Below are 19,519 nucleotides of genomic sequence, written 5' to 3'. Positions count from 1 at the left end.
TCAGGTCTTTACCAAGGTAATGGCCGAAATGATGATCCTTCTACGAAGAAGAGGCGTATTAATTATCCCTTACTTGGACGATCTCCTGATAAGGGCAAGGTCCAGAGAACAGCTGGAAGACGGAGTAGCACTAACCCAACTAGTGCTGCAACAACACGGGTGGATTCTGAATTTTCCAAAATCTCAGTTGACCCCGACGACACGTCTGCTGTTCCTGGGAATGATTCTGGACACGGTTCAGAAAAAGGTGTTTCTTCCGGAGGAGAAAGCCAGGGAGTTATCCGAACTTGTCAGGAACCTCCTAAAACCAGGGACAGTGTCTGTGCATCAATGCACAAGAGTCCTGGGAAAGATGGTGGCTTCTTACGAAGCGATTCCATTCGGCAGATTCCACGCACGAACTTTTCAGTGGGATCTGCTGGACAAATGGTCCGGATCGCATCTGCAGATGCATCAGCGGATAACCTTATCGCCACGGACAAGGGTGTCTCTTCTGTGGTGGTTGCAGAGTGCTCATCTGTTAGAGGGCCGCAGATTCGGCATACAGGACTGGGTCCTGGTGACCACGGATGCCAGTCTGAGAGGCTGGGGAGCGGTCACACAGGGAAGAAACTTCCAGGGAGTATGGTCAAGCCTGGAGATGTCTCTTCACATAAATATACTGGAGCTAAGAGCGATTTACAATGCTCTAAGTCTGGCAAAACCCCTGCTTCAGGGTCAGCCGGTGTTGATCCAGTCGGACAACATCACGGCAGTCGCCCACGTAAACAGACAGGGCGGCACAAGAAGCAGGACAGCAATGGCAGAAGCTGCAAGGATTCTTCGCTGGGCGGAAGATCATGTGATAGCACTGTCAGCAGTATTCATTCCGGGAGTGGACAACTGGGAAGCAGACTTCCTCAGCAGACACGATCTACACCCGGGAGAGTGGGGACTTCATCCAGAAGTCTTCCACATGATTGTGAACCGTTGGGAAAAACCAATGGTGGATATGATGGCGTCCCGCCTCAACAAAAAACTGGACAGGTATTGCGCCAGGTCAAGAGATCCTCAGGCAATAGCTGTGGACGCTCTGGTAACACCGTGGGTGTTCCAGTCAGTGTATGTGTTCCCTCCTCTGCCTCTCATACCAAAAGTACTGAGAATTATATGGCAAAAGGGAGTAAGAACGATACTAGTGGCTCCGGATTGGCCAAGAAGAACTTGGTACCCGGAACTTCAAGAGATGCTCACGGAGGATCCGTGGCCTCTACCTCTAAGACGGGACCTGCTTCAGCAGGGACCGTGTCTATTCCAAGACTTACCGCGGCTGCGTTTGACGGCATGGCGGTTGAACGCCGAATTCTAAGGGAAAAAGGCATTCCGGAAGAGGTCATTCCTACACTGGTAAAAGCCAGGAAGGAGGTGACTGCACAACATTATCACCGCATTTGGAGAAAATATGTTGCGTGGTGTGAAGCCAGGAAGGCCCCCACGGAGGAATTTCAACTGGGTCGATTCCTACATTTCCTGCAAACAGGATTGTCTATGGGCCTCAAATTGGGGTCCATTAAGGTTCAAATTTCGGCCCTGTCTATTTTCTTCCAGAAAGAATTGGCTTCAGTTCCTGAAGTCCAGACTTTTGTAAAAGGAGTACTACATATACAGCCCCCGGTTGTGCCCCCAGTGGCACCGTGGGATCTTAATGTAGTCTTGGATTTTCTCAAATCCCATTGGTTTGAGCCGCTCAAATCGGTGGAGTTGAAGTATCTTACATGGAAAGTAACCATGCTACTGGCCCTGGCTTCAGCCAGGAGAGTATCAGAATTGGCGGCTTTATCATATAAGAGCCCATATCTGATTTTCCATACGGACAGGGCAGAACTGCGGACGCGTCCTCATTTTCTGCCTAAGGTGGTGTCAGCGTTTCACCTGAACCAGCCTATTGTGGTGCCTGCGGCTACTAACGAGTTGGAGGATTCCAAGTTGTTGGACGTGGTCCGGGCATTGAAAATATATATTTCAAGAACGGCGGGAGTCAGAAAGTCTGACTCACTGTTTATATTGTATGCACCCAACAAGATGGGTGCTCCTGCTTCTAAGCAGACGATTGCTCGTTGGATTTGTAGCACAATTCAACTTGCACATTCTGTGGCAGGCTTGCCACAACCTAAATCTGTCAAGGCCCATTCCACAAGGAAAGTGGGCTCATCCTGGGCGGCTGCCCGGGGAGTCTCGGCATTACAACTCTGCCGAGCTGCTACTTGGTCAGGGGCAAACACGTTTGCAAAATTCTACAAATTTGATACCCTGGCTGAGGAGGACCTTGAGTTCTCTCATTCGGTGCTGCAGTCATCCGCACTCTCCCGCCCGTTTGGGAGCTTTGGTATAATCCCCATGGTCCTGACGGAGTCCCCAGCATCCACTTAGGACGTTAGAGAAAATAAGAATTTACTTACCGATAATTCTATTTCTCGTAGTCCGTAGTGGATGCTGGGCGCCCATCCCAAGTGCGGATTGTCTGCAATACTTGTACATAGTTATTGTTACAAAAAAATCGGGTTGTTATTTGTTGTGAGCCGTCTGTTCAGAGGCTCCTACGTTTGTCATACTGTTAACTGGGTTCAGATCACAAGTTATACGGTGTGATTGGTGTGGCTGGTATGAGTCTTACCCGGGGTTCAATATCCTTCCTTATTGTGTACGCTCGTCCGGGCACAGTATCCTAACTGAGGCTTGGAGGAGGGTCATAGGGGGAGGAGCCAGTACACACCACCTAATCCTAAAGCTTTATTTTTGTGCCCTGTCTCCTGCGGAGCCGCTATTCCCCATGGTCCTGACGGAGTCCCCAGCATCCACTACGGACTACGAGAAATAGAATTATCGGTAAGTAAATTCTTATTTTTTTAAAAGGTGTCAAATGGAGGATTTGTGCACTTTTTATTAATGGTTGATAAATGATAGCAAGTGTTTTTCATCAAATTAGTCTTACCAGCATTTTGGAATACAAAAAAATGGCTGTATAGGAATTTTTCAGTGTTTTTATATACGTATATAAGAAGTTGGAATAAAACTCTCGTCTGCAAGTTCAAAAACCCTCACATCTATAAACATCTCCACGTACCATTATTCAGCTTTTTAAAGATATACACCTAAAACGGATAGGTCTTTAGTGGTCAAATTATGCTATTTATCCAAGTGCATTATTCAGTACAGGGGGTGTACTAGAGGTTCTACATGGTGTCCCAACCTTTTCACCTTAACGATTTTCCCTACCCTTTCCCTGCTCAGACGGGGGTGAGCACAAAAAATACGTGAGTTTGGGATTGAACTGCAAAAGTAATTCACAGGTAAATTTATTTGTGAGAATGGCTCCTAGGACCCAACTCTCACCAAACTGAATTGACCCCTAAGGGTTAAGTACCATTGCTCTGAGATCCTAATCTGTACTGAAAACCATATCAATCAGAAATTCATTTTAGCTATCCAGTGCAGGTTACACACTAAAAGCAAAAAAGTCTCATTACTAGAGTTTTAGAGCAGATTTATTCCTATGGACAATATTCGTAAGTAACCCTCTTTATGATCATTCAAATGTATATGGTCTTGCAACATAAAATAAAAAGCAACAATCCATTAGCATGAGAATAAACCCAAAATGCAATATGTAAGAAAAACACTTTTTTTCTTTAAAGGACTTCTGTTAATGGTGGCTTTGTCTAACTACTAGTCACTTACCAGAGGACAGCTTCAAAGCATTATACTACTCCTTTGGTCATGTTTACAATTATCACTGTAATATGATTTGTACTTGCCTTTAACAAGTCATACCAAATCATCTCCACACTATATAGGGCCAGATTAAGTGGTCTGGGCACCCAAAGCTAATGAATTTACAAGCTGGGGGATTGCGTTGCACTCATCTTCCTTCTTCTATCTTTCTTTATTGTTTGTTCTCTCTCTAATCATATTTTTCTTTGCTGTTCTTTATCATTATCTGTATGTCCCTCTATCCCTACCTGCTCCTCGGTTCTTGTTCCTTCTTCACCACGTCACATTAGGGTTATGTTAGAGGGTTGTGTACGGAGCAAAAAAGCAAAAACAACCCATAAAATATTTAGAAGTACATTAATTATAGGGCAACTACATTATACATAGGAAACAGACAAGTCACTGTGAAGAGTTTGTCTTCAGTAGCGCTTTAACACCTTTATACTTTCTGTACCTGACTGCTGTAGTTATTGAGTGTTGGGAGCTGAGTGGTACAGAGCATGCACCATCTGCCTCAGCTACACTAAGGAGGTGCTGTCTGGGCCCATACATTAGCAATCACAAAAAAAAAAAAATTCGCGTTTTGAGTGTTTCTTCTCCTGATTTAATGATTTTCTATTTTACAACGATTCACAGATCATTTTTCATTCAAATCATAAGAGTGCCCATTTAAATAGTAAAATACTAGTAATGGTGGGCAAATTGGCCGATTGTTACCTGTTGTTCAGACAAATTGGTTAAATCATGGATTTAACTAATTTGTCTGGACAACCATTTTTGTCTACCTTCCAGTGTTTGGGAACAAATGGTCGATTGTCATTTGCTCCCTTACATTAAAAGACTTTCATTCCAACCAGCCAGATTGGACAGATGGTCATCCAGATAATTGCAAAGTGTATGCCCAGGAGGGGTGTGACCAAACTGAAAATCTATCCAGCATTTGTGGGCTACATGTAAAAGCAGCCAGTATTTACCTTGCATGCAAAAGAATTGCACTTGAACACTTTGTATTGCAACATGGTTTGCTCCAGACAGTTACTTTTTTCTTATTTTTTCTCAACTCACAATCAGGCCCTTTATGTTTATGGCACTCTTTTCCCCAATATTATAGCAGTTGCCTGATCAGTACCATACCATGGTTCTAATTAATGTGCCTAGGGCTAGACACCAAACCCCCACCCCCAATACCATTATGGCGTGGCCAAGTGGCTCTCAAGGCTACAACTGCTATTCCAGTCACCCGACTGATCACATATAGGTGCCACCGTCATAGCAATAGAGTAACTGCTTCGACCTTGCACCCAGGGAACCAGCGACACTAAACCACCCCGAGTTATGGGCCTGTGTCTCATTATGTAGTCAGTCATACAAAGATCAGTGACTTTTTTTTTTTGAAGATTGTTAGTTTCTTATTTAAAAGTGACCTCTCCCCAATGCACCAAAACTGAACTTGTAAAAGGAAGTAATCCCAACCATTAGGGCGCTTCTGGTTTTGCTCTATGAACACATAAGTTACAGTCTTGGAACACTAATGTTAAGTAAATAAAAAAAATAAAAAAATGAATAGACTAAAGTCAGACTTTTTTTGTTTTTTGGAACCTAAAATTCTAGAAAATAAAAACACACTAGCACTTGTTTACACAAAAACTAGCGAGGTCCTTAACCTCTTAGTTTCCAAATGGCAGTAAATATGGAAATGATCAAACAAGGGGAAAGCAAAAACCCTCAAAGAGATTTGAAAAATTATGTCAAATAGCCAAATTTACTTGGTTGTAGTAAAGTGCTAACTTTGCCTCCTGGACCCCTCCAGACAACATGCCAGGCAGGCAAAGGGCGATACCAGTTACTAATAAAATGATAAGTGTTAAGTCATAGGTCTATTCCTTCCTACAATATTTTTTATTAATTTAAGGAGTTGGTTAAAAGCAATACGTTCTATAAAAGGTGATCCCTCAGTATAATGGACCCAAATGTCTTTTGCTGTAGCAATATAGCATCCTAATTAGCCAGTTATCCATGAAATTAATACTTGCAATTAAAAGGATCACAAGAAGAAACAGTGCTATTACTTAAAATTTATAAACACAAAAAAAGCTGGACTGTAATTGGCATCAACCTACGTCCAAGCATACTTGCAGGAGGGGGAGGGGGGGGGGGCTTATGAGCCATGGGGGTTATTCAGGTTAGCAAACCAAAAAAAAAAAAAAAAAAAAAGAAGCACACCAATACCTCTTTTCACACAGAGGTTTCTACCTAGAAATTTGCCAGGTCAATCCGGGTCATTTTCTGTGTGAAAGGGTCAACCCAGGTTGAAATTCCCGGGACTTCGACCAAGGAATTTACCAGGGTCGGAGACACAAGAATTTTGACCCAGGTTGACCCTTTCACACAGAAAAAATACCCATCTCAATCCGCAAATGACCAGGTAGAACTGCTTCACCTGGTAATTTGCTTCCCTGTACAAAAGGGGGAGTCAGGCTGGGTCCGGCTAAGCGACCTGGCAATGAAATACCGTGAAAAAGCTGGGAATTTCAGATTTTTTTTTCTGAAAAGGGTAGAATGGAGAAAAAAAAAAAAACATTCTGCACTGCAAGGGGGGGGGGGGGGGGGGGGGGAGATATATGTGCAGAGAGAGTCAGATTTGGGTGGGTTATATTGTTTCTGTAGATGGTAAGTACTGGCTGCTTTATTTTTACACTGCAATTTAGATTTCAGTTTGAACACACTCCACCCAAATCTAAATCTCTCTGCACATGTTACATCTGCCCCACCTGCAGTGCAATATGGTTTTGTCCATTAGTGTGCTTTTTTAGTTTGCTAACAAACCGGAATAAGGCTCCAAATTCTCTACTGAAATAGGTGAATTTGCAACCTTGACATTTAAAAAGCTTTTTGTGTTTCCCTGTTCACTTGATTATTTCTGTATTTTTGAAATTGTGTAACCACATTATTTTTATTATTAAAGATTTTTGTCATAAATGCACAAAAATGAAACACCGGGCAGGCATTATTTATTTACAAGTGAAGAGACACATGTTAAGAACAATTCCACCTATTGGTTACAATTCAGTAGAAAGGCTGGTCAACTTTTACTTCGGTTTCAAATGGGCCAAGCAGGTGTCAATGTCCACACAGCTGAACTTCACATTCAGATGTGAAACTGCTGGAATCACCAGGGACAGTGACAATAACGCAGTAAGTTTTATTATTTACTCCTTGAACATGTTCACCACATACATATTACAATTTAGAAGATGTCATTTATGGGATGACATGATTAATGCATAAATACATCTAAAGTAAAAAATAATGAATAATTTATATATCCGATATCAGGTACAGATCAGTAACGTAAAAATAAATGTCACAATGATGCTTGGAATCTGGTTAGAATTTAAAGGTCATTTGTTATCGCCAAATGGATTTTCTTATGGGATGGTCAATTTTCCCTGCAAATAGCAGAAGTATTGTTGTGGCACAATTGAGGAAAGACTTATATCACATAATGATGCTTGGAGCAGTTTTTCAGCTACTTTCAGTTTTATGTACTTTTAAAATGTAAACAGTCCATACATGAAAAAACATACAAGGATGGCAATATGAGCGTTTGTCACACAAAGTATACACATGTAACACACACACACACAATAAAAGATTCACAAGGAGAAATTATACTATCACTTTTTGATATTTTATGACTACAGCCTCTTGCTCCAGCTTGCAAATGCAGAGGGAGAAGAACCTAATCAAGTGCATATAACATGTGTGGAAAGAGTACAGAAATTGATAAGTGTGTTTCTCTTTTTCATTAATATCTGTAAAGCAAATCTTTAGAGCATAAGCCTTACACTAACAAGATAAACTAACAACTTCCCAATAGCAACAACATATAAAGAGCATGTAAGCCTACTTTTTGAGAGGAGACACTTTTTTCAGTAGGTTTTGAGTTATCAAAAAAGAGATTCATATTTCACCCAACACGAGTGGTTCCCAAAATCGATCCTCAAGGTACCCTAATAGTACAGGTTTTCAGGATATCCATGCTTGTGCACAGATGGTATTAACCTGACTAAGGTACTAATTTAAGTCACATGTATTTAAGTATGGATATCCTTAAAATCTGCACTGTCAGGGTGCTTTGAGGACAGAGTTTAGGAAACCCTGCTCTACAGAATACACAAAACTAAAGTGGCGTTCTTGTAAATTACAAAACATCACTTACTAATAATTAAAAAAAACATAGTAGTTAATGTATCATCATCATTAAGCAATAATATGTTTGGCCAAGTGTGGAAAATGCGACAATTACTAGATGACAAAACAGAAGGAATACCCACTTGATAGAGCTAGAAAATGGGTTAATGAGAAATGAGGCCAACACAAACATGCAAAAATAACTGACCTGAATCTTTGGCCACCTTCTTGTAAGGTCTAATCATCTTCAACAGCACCTAGAAGTCAGATTTCTAGTCAGTGCCATGACAATAGTGGTTTGTTTCCGCTTTATCTGCTTTTCATAACTTCTAATGCCTCATTAGAAGTCATAACACGTTAGACTGTGGACTATTGTGAACTGATGACCTGTGAATTGTGTTTTCCAATTAACTTACCTAGCTTCCGAATCAGATACTAAAACCAAATGGTGTTCCCCGTTAATCAAGAGGTTCCCCTATTACAGAAGGGGCAGCACATGCCCTGTTATTATCTTGAACACAAAAGAAGGTATCAGGTCAGAAAACCTCACATTCCCCGCACAATAGAAGGTGTTCTTTCCATTTATTAATATTTGATGGCAAAAAGTAACCAGAGGACGAGTTATTATTCCTCAGCAGTGCTTATGCTACACAAGGAGGTCAATAGAATGATGCTGTGTAAATACAGGGACCTTGATCATCAGGTTAATTAGGCTTTCTGCATTCATGATCTGTCATTGATTAGCCTCTGCTCAAATTTCCAATCAATCACTCTGTGCAACATTAGTGACAGAAAAATGCAGATATGGTGAATTATTTGTACATTTCAGCAATCAGCACTGCTCCAAATCAATAAAGTATGAACAGCATAATCAATATATTGACAGCTGCTGCTTATTTGTGGGAAAAGGTGGGCTCACACTGTGCTAGGTTAGCTTGTTAAAATATTACCATCTATTCACTTATTAAATAGAAGTCAGACGTAATATTCAAAAGTCTGTCACTGATAATTATGCATATTTATATACCATAATGAAACCAACAATTAAATACCAAATCCCTTCCAGAAATCAAGAATAGTAGGTAGCAACATTTCTACCTCAAACATCTGACCCTGCAGCATTCCTTTTCCATAGCTATAACTACAGAACAAATCCCTTGGGTAATTCTGTAGTAGCTATGAATGGGATAATTAAGTACATATAGTTAGTACAGCTGAAACAGGGACTTAATATATTTTTAAGTGGTTGCTACCTCAGAATCTACTGCAGAAGGAATCTATATTGATGAAAATATAACCATCTCTCTATCCGGGGAAATGTACAAAGTTGGTGATTTGTGTCACAAGTTCATTTGAGTCCTACCTGGTGGCATTGAGCTGGCAGTATACATTCCTAAGGTTCTAATTTGAAATGCAATGCCAGTATTATGCTTGTGTGTACAAGTGTGTGTACAAGCACATATGGAGTACCGCTCTCATTACATTTTAAATATTTAACGAATAATTAAACCTAAAATACAAGTTAGATTCATAAAATAGGAGTTAATCACAAAAACATTTGGGAGCTTTTAAGGACAACAAATATTTGAAAAAGCATGAGATGGTGAAAGGAAAGAAAAAGTCGTACACAGATTTCCTGTAAGGTATCTCTTTGATGGACTGTAGTTAAGATAGAACTGGGAACACATCTTCAGACAATGCAACATTGCCAAAGACACAAAACGACTGCACAAATTATTATTACATACTGAATGTAACCACACAGCATTGAGCATGGAGTAATCCAATTGGATGCAATTGTACAATTCAATGAAAGATGGCAGTGAACAATGGATTGAGCATACACACTAAATAATTACCATGGGGATTTTGGGGGGGGGGGGGGGGGGGTGGAATACCTCAATTATAGTTATAGGCGGTACAGTGTCTAATTGAATTCCTCCCTATGTATCATATAGTTAGCACCCAGCTATAAGTCAGCAGGATATGCCAAACAATGGAGGTTAGGAAAAATTTTATTCTCGGCTGCAAAACAAATTTTATAACAAAATCTGATGTTGTATCAAGAAATAAGGTACCACATCTATGTGTAGGAATACTCTGTGTAATGATATGTCATTGATTAGTGCTAAAAGCAACCATCTATGAATGATGTAATGAAAGTTAAGCTGTGATGTTATACATGTACCTGGACGTCAGGTGATAATATGATTTGGGGACTATTTATTAAACATCAAGACAAATTTTAGGTAATCCTTCAGATATAAATAATTAAATCCTTCTTTCATAATCAATTTCCAGATCTTGTCACTCCTTTCCATTTGCTTTCAGTATATTTTTATTTTAATATATAGGGATGTTTAAGAAAAGCTGTGTGCTGACAAAACGCAACAATTATTTGTGAAGAAAAAAACAAACCTAATCTTTGCATTTTATAGTATCGGTAGTTTTATAAACAATTGCCAGTCCTTACATACAGCAAAAATTATAATCATTAGTTAATTAAAACCCTTTGGAATTGAACAGTGAGAAAGAGAAACTGAAGAATGGATGGCTGCATTAAAACCTAAGCCATTGCAGTCTCTTGCCAAGTTGTGATGTTTGATAACCTTGTCCAGCGGCTGAAACTTGACAGCGATGTAAAAATAAATAAAACTATAGTAATAAAAAGTAACCGTGGCTCCTATAAAGATATGTCTAGCTACCTCTTTATTTAGGGGCAGGGCCATTTCTAGACAATATGGCTCCCAGCGCAAAAAGTAAAAATGTGCACAAACCCCCCTGGATATTTTACAAATGTGCTTTCAGTGCACAGCAAAATAAGGGGCATGGCGTCACTGCCTTCCTGTACATCAGGCACTCCCAACCACGGTCCTCAAGGCACACTAACAGTGCAGGTTTTTGTGATATCCAGGCTTCAGCACAGGTGACTTAATTAGTAGCTTAGTTATTTTGATTTAACCATCTGTGCTGCAGCCTGGATATCACTAAAACCTGCACTGTTGGTGTGCCATGAGGACCGTGGTTGGGAATGCCTGCTGTACATACACATACTAGCCCTTGTATGGCAAGGCAAAGTACAGGCACCCAGTCTTGTAAAAGGGACATTACCCAGCACCCCTTGAGCTGTGCAGGGGATGAAAATCATTGGTCTGAGAGTAGTGCTGGAAGCCCTGCCTCAGCACCACTGGTGACATTAGCTGGGAATTTGTGGTGCATAGAACTCTGGCACCTCTTACCATAAAACAAGTAATGTGTGGTTGAGGTATATCTAAAAAGAACACATACACAGATAAAATAGAACAGGGTGCATATTTAAAAAGTTATAAAAAATAAATTAATGCTTGCACATTTAAGGTAGTGAAATAAAATCACAACTTAAAATATTTTGTTCTCTAATGATAATGGTTTACCTTATGGCATTTTGCCTGAACAAGGTATAAGTATGCTTGCACTATAAATAGTTTTGTTTAAAAATAGTTTTAAAACTAAAAAAAAAAAGAAATGTTGAATTTAATATTTATTAGAATACTTTATATAGTGACAACATAATACAAAGCCCTTCACAGAGAATGTACAGTATATTAATTTGTTTTATTATATTTTACTTAACTGCACTGAATGTTTATCAGAAGTCACTTCCCATTTAGCTTCAAGATATTTTATAGAGCAGATTTCTTGTTTTTGTTATTTTTTCAAATATAATTTCTCAGTGTAAGAAACCAAAGTCTTTTTACTGCAGTTGGTTACATCCATTCCAGTAGAACACTATAAAAATCTCAGCTGTTTTGCAGTTGGGCAAAAATTTAAATGCACTTATGGTAACATTTGGAATATTTGGCCACACACACATTGGACACGATTGTCCTGTTGCACAATATTAGAGAGAGTAGAAACTAGAGAGTCTATTTAGTAAGAAGTAATGAATCAGCAAAAATGTGTGTGTATCGCACCAACATTTAAAAAAAAAAAAAAAAAAAAAGTGTACCTACTGGGATGGAAAAAGGAAAAAATACCTGTCCTGGCAAAGTGGAAAGGGTCCTGTTCTGCAGCCCACAAGACACCAAAATATCTCAGGCTTGCTGCACACACGCACAATTTAAATCTTCAGTGTTCCTCTGTAATTATATTGAGAAACTAGTTCTCAGATAATTGAATGGGTGAGAAGCTGGGAAACAGGTGCACTGTGGGAAAGAGCAGGAAGAGAGCTACATCTTCACTGCTTCTCTCCACTCTGGCAGTCTTCTGAGAACACATGGCACAACTAGGGTTACCACCTCATCCCTTTAATTCTGGACACATTAATTACACAGGTTCTGTGGCTGATTAAATCCATGTGAAATGGAGGCTTGAAGTCAGCCAGCCACAGAACCTGTGTAATTAATATGTGTCCAGAATTAAAGGGAAGAAGTGGTAACCCTAGGCACAAGCCAGAGGTAGAGTTAAGTTTTTAAATAAACACTAGACAAAACAAAAAAAAATATCTACTCTATAAATTGCGCTCAGGATCAATGGGGGCAGCAGCTAGAGTCAGAGCATAATGAGAAGTCAGTAAACCATGGGGTCGATTCTATTCGGCAACTTAAGAATAGCGCCGGGAATTAGCTCCCGACGCTATTCAATTCAGCTCCAGTTAAGTCGGCGATGTCCCGTTCTCGCCGACTAAACAGGTTGAATTGTCGGGAGAACGGGCATTCTCCGACTTAACTCCCCGGCGCGAGGCTGATTCCCGACAGAATCAGCCTCGCGCTGGCCGCGAGGCAGCACTTTTGTCGGGTTTCTTCTCTCATCCCCCGGGGATGAGAGAAGAATTCCCGACAATTGCGGGTCACTAGCAGCTGAATTGAATAGCGTCGGGAGCTAATTCCCAGCGCTATTCTTAAGTTGCCGAATAGAATCGACCCCTATGATTTCCCAATACTTTTAGCACTTGTTAATATGGGAAAAACTCAAGTTAGCTCTTTTTCCAGATAAAAAGTGTTTTTGCCTCTTTAAGCAGTGCAATTGGTAGAGGACTGCACACACACACACACGACACTGGTCATTGGCTTAAAAGCTTTTCTAAATGTACAAAAAACAAATTACTTATATCATTCTGTTTTTTATTCCGTTAGATGGTAATTTTGGCATCACATACGGAGTCATTAGGCAATAAAGTAGAATACAACCAATATCACTGAACAATCTTACTCATATTTATAAAGAGAAGTATATAACATAGGTCAGTACTGATAGACAATAAATCAGTACATCACCAACACCTGTTTTATCTACTTGACAACCATAGGCACTGGCAGAATGCTGGAAATAAAATTAAACAATAAATCTTAATTTTTTGGGCATGTATAATTTTCCATTAACGTAAATTCCCACTGAATGCTTTATAGTCACAATTTGATCAAGGCTAGTTTCTGTACTGTATTGGATTTTTAATTCTCCTTTTTTACAATATACCCCATCAGTTCTTAAACAGGACATAAAATAAAAAAAATCTTAGATGTGCCTATATACATTCATTTATTTTTTTCTCCATAAAAACAACTATTCCTTCATATCCACAAATATGGACTTGTAGGTCTGCAGCTTAAAATAGTAATACATCCAAAAAGATTTGTAATGTATTTTACATAATTAATGAAAGCAACATTGGCAATGATATTTTCTTATTTAATAGTTTTCCAAGTTTGATATGTTAAGCTTTTCTCATTGTACAAACTTCAGGTGTTGTACAGTAAAGACACTTGCACTAATAGCCTATGTCATAAAAAGTTATTGACCTAATAGCGTTTTTTTTCCAACTGGTGCTATATATGGCTGCAAGACCTCCTTTTTATAGGCATTATAACAATATACTAAAATAAAATCTCATATACAGGTTGAGTATCCCTTATCCAAAATGCTTGGGACCAGAGGTATTTTGGATATCGGATTTTTCCGTATTTTGGAATAATTGCATACCATAATGAGATATCATGGTGATGGGACCTAAGTCTAAGCACAGAATGCATTTATGTTTCATATACACCTTATAAACACAGCCTGAAGTCAATTTTAGGCAATATTTTTTATAACTTTGTGCATTAAACAAAGTGTGTGTACATTCACACAATTTATTTATGTTTCATATACACCTTATATACACAGCCTGAAGGTCATTTAATACAATATTTTTAATAACTTTGTGTATTAAACAAAGTTTGTGTACATTGAGCCATCAAAAAACAAAGGTTTCACTATTTCACTCTCACTCAAAAAAGTCCGTATTTCGGAATATTCCGTATTTCGGAATATTTGGATATGGGATACTCAACCTGTATATATATATATATATATATATATATATATATATATATATATATATATATATATATATATATATATATATATATATATATATATATATATATATATATATATATATATATATTAAATCCTATTTAAATATATTTATACTGCTACTTTGCTGATATTTTTTTTAAACCAAAACTTTGTTAAAGTAAAACAAATCTATGAAGGATTTTAGAGTTAACTAAGTAAGCAAACATGTTAAATTAACTATTTCAGTACATACCTGTATCTTACAAAATAAATTCATGATAAAGCAATTAGTTTAGCACTGCAGGCAGTTTAGTCAGGCACATGGCTGTTACTTCTGTATGTCTTATGTATTTAATTTGCTAAGAAATTAGATTTTTCCATTAAATGTATTCAAAAACCATGCATGTGTATTTTACTATGCACATAAATTGTATTAACAAACCTTCAGCAACACATTTGCTTTAGAAAGGAAAAGGTATATGCTTTTACAAGCAAAAAAATGGTCTAAAAGATGTCTAAATAGTAATACTTTATAGTTTACAAAGATGAAGAAATAAATGAAAACATTAAGAATCCATAGAACTGAAACATTACTGAATAAAGTGCTGCATCCATGATTTCATTAGAACAGATGCAATTACAAATTGTTATACTTTATACTGTTTTTCATTTAACAAATTTCTTTCTAAACTTTTTACTAGATTTCACTCATTTGTGTGCCATTCATAATACACTATGTGCACATTTTAATTTGTCCATTTATATTATATATACATAAATACACCACTTAGAAAATCAAATTTCATCATATTGTTAAAATTCTGAACTCTTTACTTCCTCTACATAAGATGATGTATTTTAGAGCATTAAGTTATAGCAACAGTATAAGTGACAATATATGTTAATTTGTGCAGATTTACAATTTCAAATTTAAATTACCATTTAGATGTTTAAATATATTTATTGGAGTAATAATTTATGTAAAATATATTACAACTAATTTAAAAAAATGGCCACTCTGCAATATGGCACATAAATTAGTACAACTACTCGTTACTGCCATTTATCAGTTGTTTAACTGTTTAAATATTTAAAGTAAAACCATATAGAATAGTGTTAACCTTTTCCGCTCATGCAATTGTACTCATGTTTCAGGATACTATTACTTTTATCTAGCAAACAGACATTCTTGGACAATAGAACAACAGTTAAACAAAACCACAGGCATTCTTTTGACCTTTTCGCTAGATATTAATTTATATTGAATTGAACGTTGTTGTGCTCATGCAGTTTTAATTATAGACATCTTCCAGTGGTCTTTAAAAATTCTTTGGTGATTACTTTTTGAGAGCTCATTTGGACTTTGAGTGTTCAAAGTGTTGCCTGTGTGAAAATCAGGTTCTTAGAGAAAAACACCAAGTAACAGGTACTGTACAGATACAGTACACTGATTTTTATCATACAAAACAGTATCGTGTTCTTGCCTTTTATAATATACATTAATTCCAATCTTAATGTAAGAAAATATCTATTAGATACAAAATGTATTAATGTACACTGCATATGTTAGAACACATTGATTTCATCTGAGCAATTAAGAATACATTTTAATTACAAATTATTTTAACATACACACTGGTGAAAAACCTAATAGTATATTTAATTAAAGTTTGAGTTGTGTGAAGGATTAATCTTAGAAACTAGCACAATTATTTTTTAAACAGTTTAATTGAAAGTGTTATAATATCATCACCGAACATGTAGAATTTAATCATTCAGGCTACTATTTATCAAAGCTTGGAGAGAGATAAAATTGTGAGAGAAAGTACTTACCAATCAGCTCCTAATTTACATGTTACAGGCTGTGTTTGAAAAGTTAGTTAGAAGCTTATTGGTTGGTACTTTATCTCTCACCAAGCTTTGATACCCCCCTAAGTTATACTTCATGTAAAACATTGTGTCTGAATGTATATATCTTTATAGTATGATTTATTTCAGAATTATGTTATTTAAAAATAACTTTAAATATAAACCATTTGTTAGTGTTTGCATGTGTGTGCTTTTTCTATTTTGTTTCCCCTTTATAGTGATTAGTACAATAAAACCAAGAAATATATTACTCTTCAAAATTGATTTTTCAGATAAAAGATGCTACAATTCTTAAATACATATTTTCACATGCGTCTCTGCAACAGAAAATGTTTTCCGAATGGATGTTAAAATTTTCTCTTTAATTGACTACTGCTTCCTTCTATCAACAGTATACGTAGTGCGGTATCATATAGAAATAAAACAAATTATCTAGGGGGAAAATATATATACTTTCTACTGATTCTGGCTACATTATACATATCTCTTTATTGTCTTTTGTCATTTTATTTACAACAGAGAATTAAAAACACAGTTTCCAATGGAGCTGCACTAAAAACACCTCCTCTTAAAAAATTTTCCAAGCATAGCCAACAACATATAATTACTAAACGGTAATGAAATGTAGCAAAGATTTAATGTTCATTTCAGCTGTCCGTCAAATAACCACGCCCATCACCTATACTGTTAAAGAATAGATGGTCCAGCAAAACAGTGTGACACATAAACCATCAGATAAAACACTTGTTACTATAACTTATCTAAATAAAATATACAAATAAAAAGATAGTTTTATAGTTTTAAAAGAAAAGGAATATACAATTTGATATTAATTCATTTTATAATTTGTAAGTTACAATCCTTTCAAATATTTTGTTATATTATATTTGAAGGCAAATATTAGTTTGATATAAGATAGTCATTTTCCTGCAGCTCTTGGCTACTTTTTCATATGAATACCATTGTACATATAAAACCATTTGAACGTCAGCAATGAGCAAGCAAGCTTTTTCTGTGTACAATAAATTTCCTTACAATCAGAAGTACTGTACATATATATTTTTAACAACTTTCATATTCTCTTAATTCTCTGTGATTCTTATAAAATCACTATTCTGTAATAGCATCTTGGCTGCATAAGCTTGCTGAAATAAAAAGTGCACTGTATAGGATGTTCATATTTCCGGTTACAATTGAGCTTTAGGGGTATATTCACTAAGCAGCAACTGTTCAAATCCCACAATTTTTATTTTATTTTACCTGCCATATTTTAAAGGGCAACAACAGTAAAATGCAATACCAGGCTTGTTTTGAATTAATATGACTTCCCTTTTAAACCTGGCAGACAACGGCTGCGAACAGATTGTTTTAAAAATCCAGTACTTTGTAAATATACCCCTAAATGGCAACTATAGGCGTGTGTGAAAGAAAAAAAAAGCCAAAAACGGCATTCATGCCTAGCCATGGTTTAATAAAAATGACTAATAACTGGTTGATAAGACATTTCAGCTAAGGGGAAAAAAAGATTTTAGCAATAAATCTATACATTTTCTGAATTTGTAAGTCCCCCTAGTTGGCTGACAACTAGTTTACAACTACATTTATCAATAGACATTATGAAACCCCTTTTTATTTGCAAGTCCAGAATTGCATCAAGTGTTAAAATGGCATCCTTGCACAAAAATATACAATATACACTGGTATAACATAATTCTTAAAATAGCTACATATCTTTATAGACATGTACAGCATAGAAACAAAAAAGTTATTGAAGTGCAAAGATAAGAAGTTGAGCACTGGTACTCAGATGTACTATGCCGGTTACATTTCCCAGAAACATGAACAAAGTGTAAACATCCCACTACTGAAAGTGTCAGACGCCTAATGCCACCTATTGGAATATGAATGGCTGTTCCCACACCGCCTGAACATAAAAACAAACCGTGTACATCCTGAATAATACCACAAGAGTCCCAGCATACTGCATGTGTGCAGATACATATAGTGATACAAGCAATATAGTAGTAAACATAAACCACAGACAATACATGCAGACCATTACAGCTTTGATGTATGTGACATTAGAATATATGGAGGCTTTTTATTAACAGTGGAAAACAAATGAAACTGCTTGCTAGAACATGAGCTGCCTGACCTCTGGCATAGCCAGCCACCTCTGACCTCCTAATTTCAGGATCCTGCATGATGTGAACTAGCAATCTGTGATCAGTAAAAGGCCTGCACGGGAGAGTATGGATCACTGGGGAAGGTATGAAGCACAATTACCAGCAATGAGACGGTGAGCTATGCTGGTGTGAGTGGCCGGGCACAGGATGCCGGCGGCGGCCCCTCACTCACTCCAGGTTGGACTAGTAGTAACTTTATGGAAGCAGTGTGAGCTCTTCCACGTCCGACCTGCGCAGCACAGGGCAGTCTCCTTGTGTATTGCCCAGCTCTCTCCTGTGTATCAGAGCCCTGCCCCCCACAGCACACCGCCGGTAGCCAGTCAGCCAGCAATGCGGTACAAACACATCGATTGATATTGACTACCCCACAGTAGACCCGTGTATTTACCAAGCAATGCAGCGCGTCCCAACCTGCTGATCACTGCATGACGAGAAGGAGGGTAGTAACGCAGCCTCAATGGGAGATAGCCCGGTGCTGCCGGGGACCGGAGTGCGACTGCGGAGGACCCGCACTGTACAGCGCAGGCAGCAGCAGCCGATGCTTACGGTCCCTGGGACGCGGACTACCAGACAACGTGGGGAGCACTGGCAGCATCGCAGGCTCGGGAGAGGGCGGAGGAGGTTCCCGGCGCGCTCATATGTCCCCGCCTGCTGGGGTGGGAGGAAGTAACCAGAGACGAAGGGACAAGGTAGATGCTACAACCAACTTGGAGAAAGGACCTCTGCCGTCAGGGGGAGGAGCTAGGCCGGCGGTATACTTCTTTCCCTACCCACGCCAACAACTCGTAACCCGGTGGCGAGCGAACACTTCGGGTACCTTATTCGGGCCTTGCTCCTCCCCCTGGTGACGTCAAAGGTCTTTTCCCCAACATGGTTTTAGGCATAACCGAAGGGACAAAACAATAACATCAAAGGGCGTCCCTGGAGAGGAAAATAATGTCTCTGGGAGGTGTGTGTGTTGGGAGGAGAGCATACTGTAGGTGCAAGACCGGGGTTTTCAATGAGACTTGCCTGGTTTGTGGGGGTTTTCTAAAATCATAGTTCTAGTGTTATCAGAGACTGATACCATGTCTGTGCTTTACTGCGTAACATAATGGTCTGGTGTTAGCAAATGAATTGTAAATAAATATAATTGTGTTTATCATGGATGGGTAATGACCAGTGCCGTAACTAGACATTTTAGCGCTGTGTGCAAGAAACAG

General features: G+C 38.1%; 1 protein-coding gene across 1 annotated transcript in view; it reads right to left on the bottom strand.

Annotated features, from left to right (window-relative positions):
* LIN28B (lin-28 homolog B) overlaps positions 1-19,082 on the bottom strand; it is a 239,243-nt gene extending 220,161 nt beyond the window's left edge. The window contains exons 1-2 of the mRNA XM_063917047.1: positions 18,706-19,082; positions 8,153-8,201 (exon numbers count right to left, since the gene is read on the bottom strand). Of these exons, the coding sequence (XP_063773117.1) occupies positions 8,153-8,189 (37 nt within the window). The 5' untranslated portion in view covers positions 8,190-8,201; positions 18,706-19,082. The remainder of the gene's footprint in view (positions 1-8,152; positions 8,202-18,705) is intronic.
* Between the last annotated feature and the right edge of the window lie 437 nt (positions 19,083-19,519).

The sequence above is a fragment of the Pseudophryne corroboree genome, chromosome 4 (genome assembly GCF_028390025.1).
Source record: "Pseudophryne corroboree isolate aPseCor3 chromosome 4, aPseCor3.hap2, whole genome shotgun sequence".
NCBI classification, from domain to species: Eukaryota; Metazoa; Chordata; class Amphibia; order Anura; family Myobatrachidae; genus Pseudophryne; species Pseudophryne corroboree.
The sequence above is the reverse complement of the archived record's forward strand: the minus strand, read 5'-3'. Positions and strand labels throughout refer to the sequence as shown.